This window comes from Heptranchias perlo, unplaced genomic scaffold (assembly GCF_035084215.1).
Source record: "Heptranchias perlo isolate sHepPer1 unplaced genomic scaffold, sHepPer1.hap1 HAP1_SCAFFOLD_228, whole genome shotgun sequence".
In the NCBI taxonomy this organism is placed as follows: Eukaryota; Metazoa; Chordata; class Chondrichthyes; order Hexanchiformes; family Hexanchidae; genus Heptranchias; species Heptranchias perlo.
In genome coordinates, this window is record NW_027139242.1 from 263,917 (window position 1) to 265,916 (window position 2,000).

At 60.9% G+C, this 2,000-nt stretch overlaps 1 protein-coding gene across 1 annotated transcript in view; it reads right to left on the reverse strand.

Moving 5' to 3' along the window:
* Nucleotides 1-1,602, reverse strand: part of pik3ip1 (phosphoinositide-3-kinase interacting protein 1) — a 62,870-nt gene extending 61,268 nt beyond the window's left edge. The window contains exons 1-2 of the mRNA XM_067978122.1: nucleotides 1,582-1,602; nucleotides 1,306-1,507 (exon numbers count right to left, since the gene is read on the reverse strand). Coding sequence (XP_067834223.1) covers nucleotides 1,306-1,507; nucleotides 1,582-1,602 — 223 coding nt within the window. The remainder of the gene's footprint in view (nucleotides 1-1,305; nucleotides 1,508-1,581) is intronic.
* Between the last annotated feature and the right edge of the window lie 398 nt (nucleotides 1,603-2,000).

Sequence of the window (2,000 nt, forward strand, 5' to 3'; positions counted from 1 at the left end):
TCTCCCCCTATCCCCCCATTCTCCATATCTCTCCCCCTATCCCCCCATTCTCCATATCTCCCCCCTATCCCCCCATTCTCCATATCTCCCCCCTATCCCCCCATTCTCCATATCTCTCCCCCTATCCCCCCATTCTCCATATCTCTCCCCCTATCCCCCCATTCTCCATAACTCCCCCCTATCCCCCCATTCTCCATATCTCCCCCCCTATCCCCCCATTCTCCATATCTCCCCCTATCCCCCCATTCTCCATATCTCCCCCCCTATCCCCCCATTCTCCATATCTCTCCCCCCTATCCCCCCATCCCCATCTCCCCCCATTCTCCATATCTCCCCCTATCCCCCCATTCTCCATATCTCCCCCTATCCCCCCATTCTCCATATCTCTCCCCCCTATCCCCCCATTCTCCATATCTCCCCCCTATCCCCCCATTCTCCATATCTCCCCCCTATCCCCCCATTCTCCATATCTCTCCCCCCTATCCCCCCATTCTCCATATCTTCCCCCTATCCCCCCATTCTCCATATCTCCCCCCTATCCCCCCCATTCTCCATATCTCCCCCCTATCCCCCCATTCTCCATATCTCCCCCCTATCCCCCCATTCTCCATATCTCTCCCCCTATCCCCCCATTCTCCATATCTCCCCCCTATCCCCCCATTCTCCATATCTCTCCCCCTATCCCCCATTCTCCATATCTCTCCCCCTATCCCCCCATTCTCCATATCTCCCCCCTATCCCCCCATTCTCCATATCTCCCCCCCTATCCCCCCATTCTCCATATCTCTCCCCCTATCCCCCCATTCTCCATATCTCTCCCCCTATCCCCCCATTCTCCATATCTCCCCCCTATCCCCCCATTCTCCATATCTCCCCCCTATCCCCCCATTCTCCATATCTCCCCCCTATCCCCCCATTCTCCATATCTCTCCCCCCTATCCCCCCATCCCCATCTCCCCCCATTCTCCATATCTCCCCCTATCCCCCCATTCTCCATATCTCCCCCTATCCCCCCATTCTCCATATCTCTCCCCCCTATCCCCTCCCCATTCTCCATATCTCCCCCCTATCCCCCCATTCTCCATATCTCCCCCCCTATCCCCCCATTCTCCATATCTCTCCCCCCTATCCCCCCATTCTCCATATCTCTCCCCCCTATCCCCCCATTCTCCATATCTCTCCCCCCTATCCCCCCATTCTCCATATCTCCCCCCTATCCCCCCATTCTCCATATCTCCCCCCTATCCCCCCATTCTCCATATCTCCCCCCCTATCCCCCCATTCTCCCAGCCCCCCAGTCTTTACCTGGACGCGGGGCAGCTCCAATCGCCGAGACCACCTGCAGGAGCAGAGCCACCAGCTGCAGCCCCAGGCCGGCCCCGGCCCCGGCCCCCGCCCCCGGGCCCCGCTCTCCCTCCGCCCGCCGCCCCGATCCATCGGCAGCTCCTCTCTGGTAAACAACCTCGTTCCCGCTCCAGCCCCGCGCCGGGCTCCGGCTCCCCCGGTCCTAGAGCCCGCCGCCTCCAGCCCCCGAGTCCCAGCAAATCCGGGCCCACAGTCCGGGGGGGACACCTGGTTTACCCTCTGTCGAACCCGCCGCATTCAGGCCCCAGAGGTACAATTCCTGGTATTAGGGTCACTGTTAGGGTTCCCTCACCCTCTAATATTCCTTCTTTACCTGTAGAACTCCTGACCCCCCCCCCCTGTAGAACTCCTGTTCCCCCCCCCCCGTAGAACTCCTGTTCCCCCCCCCCCCCCTGTAGAACTCCTGTTCCCCCCCCCCGTAGAACTCCTGTTCCCCCCCCCCCTGTAGAACTCCTGTTCCCCCCCCCCCCTGTAGAACTCCTGTTCCCCCCCCCCCGTAGAACTCCTGTTCCCCCCCCCCGTAGAACTCCTGTTCCCCCCCCCCGTAGAACTCCTGTTCCCCCCCCCCTGTAGAACTCCTGTTCCCCCCCCCCCGTAGAACTCCTGTTCCCCCCCCCCCCGGAGAACTCCTGTTC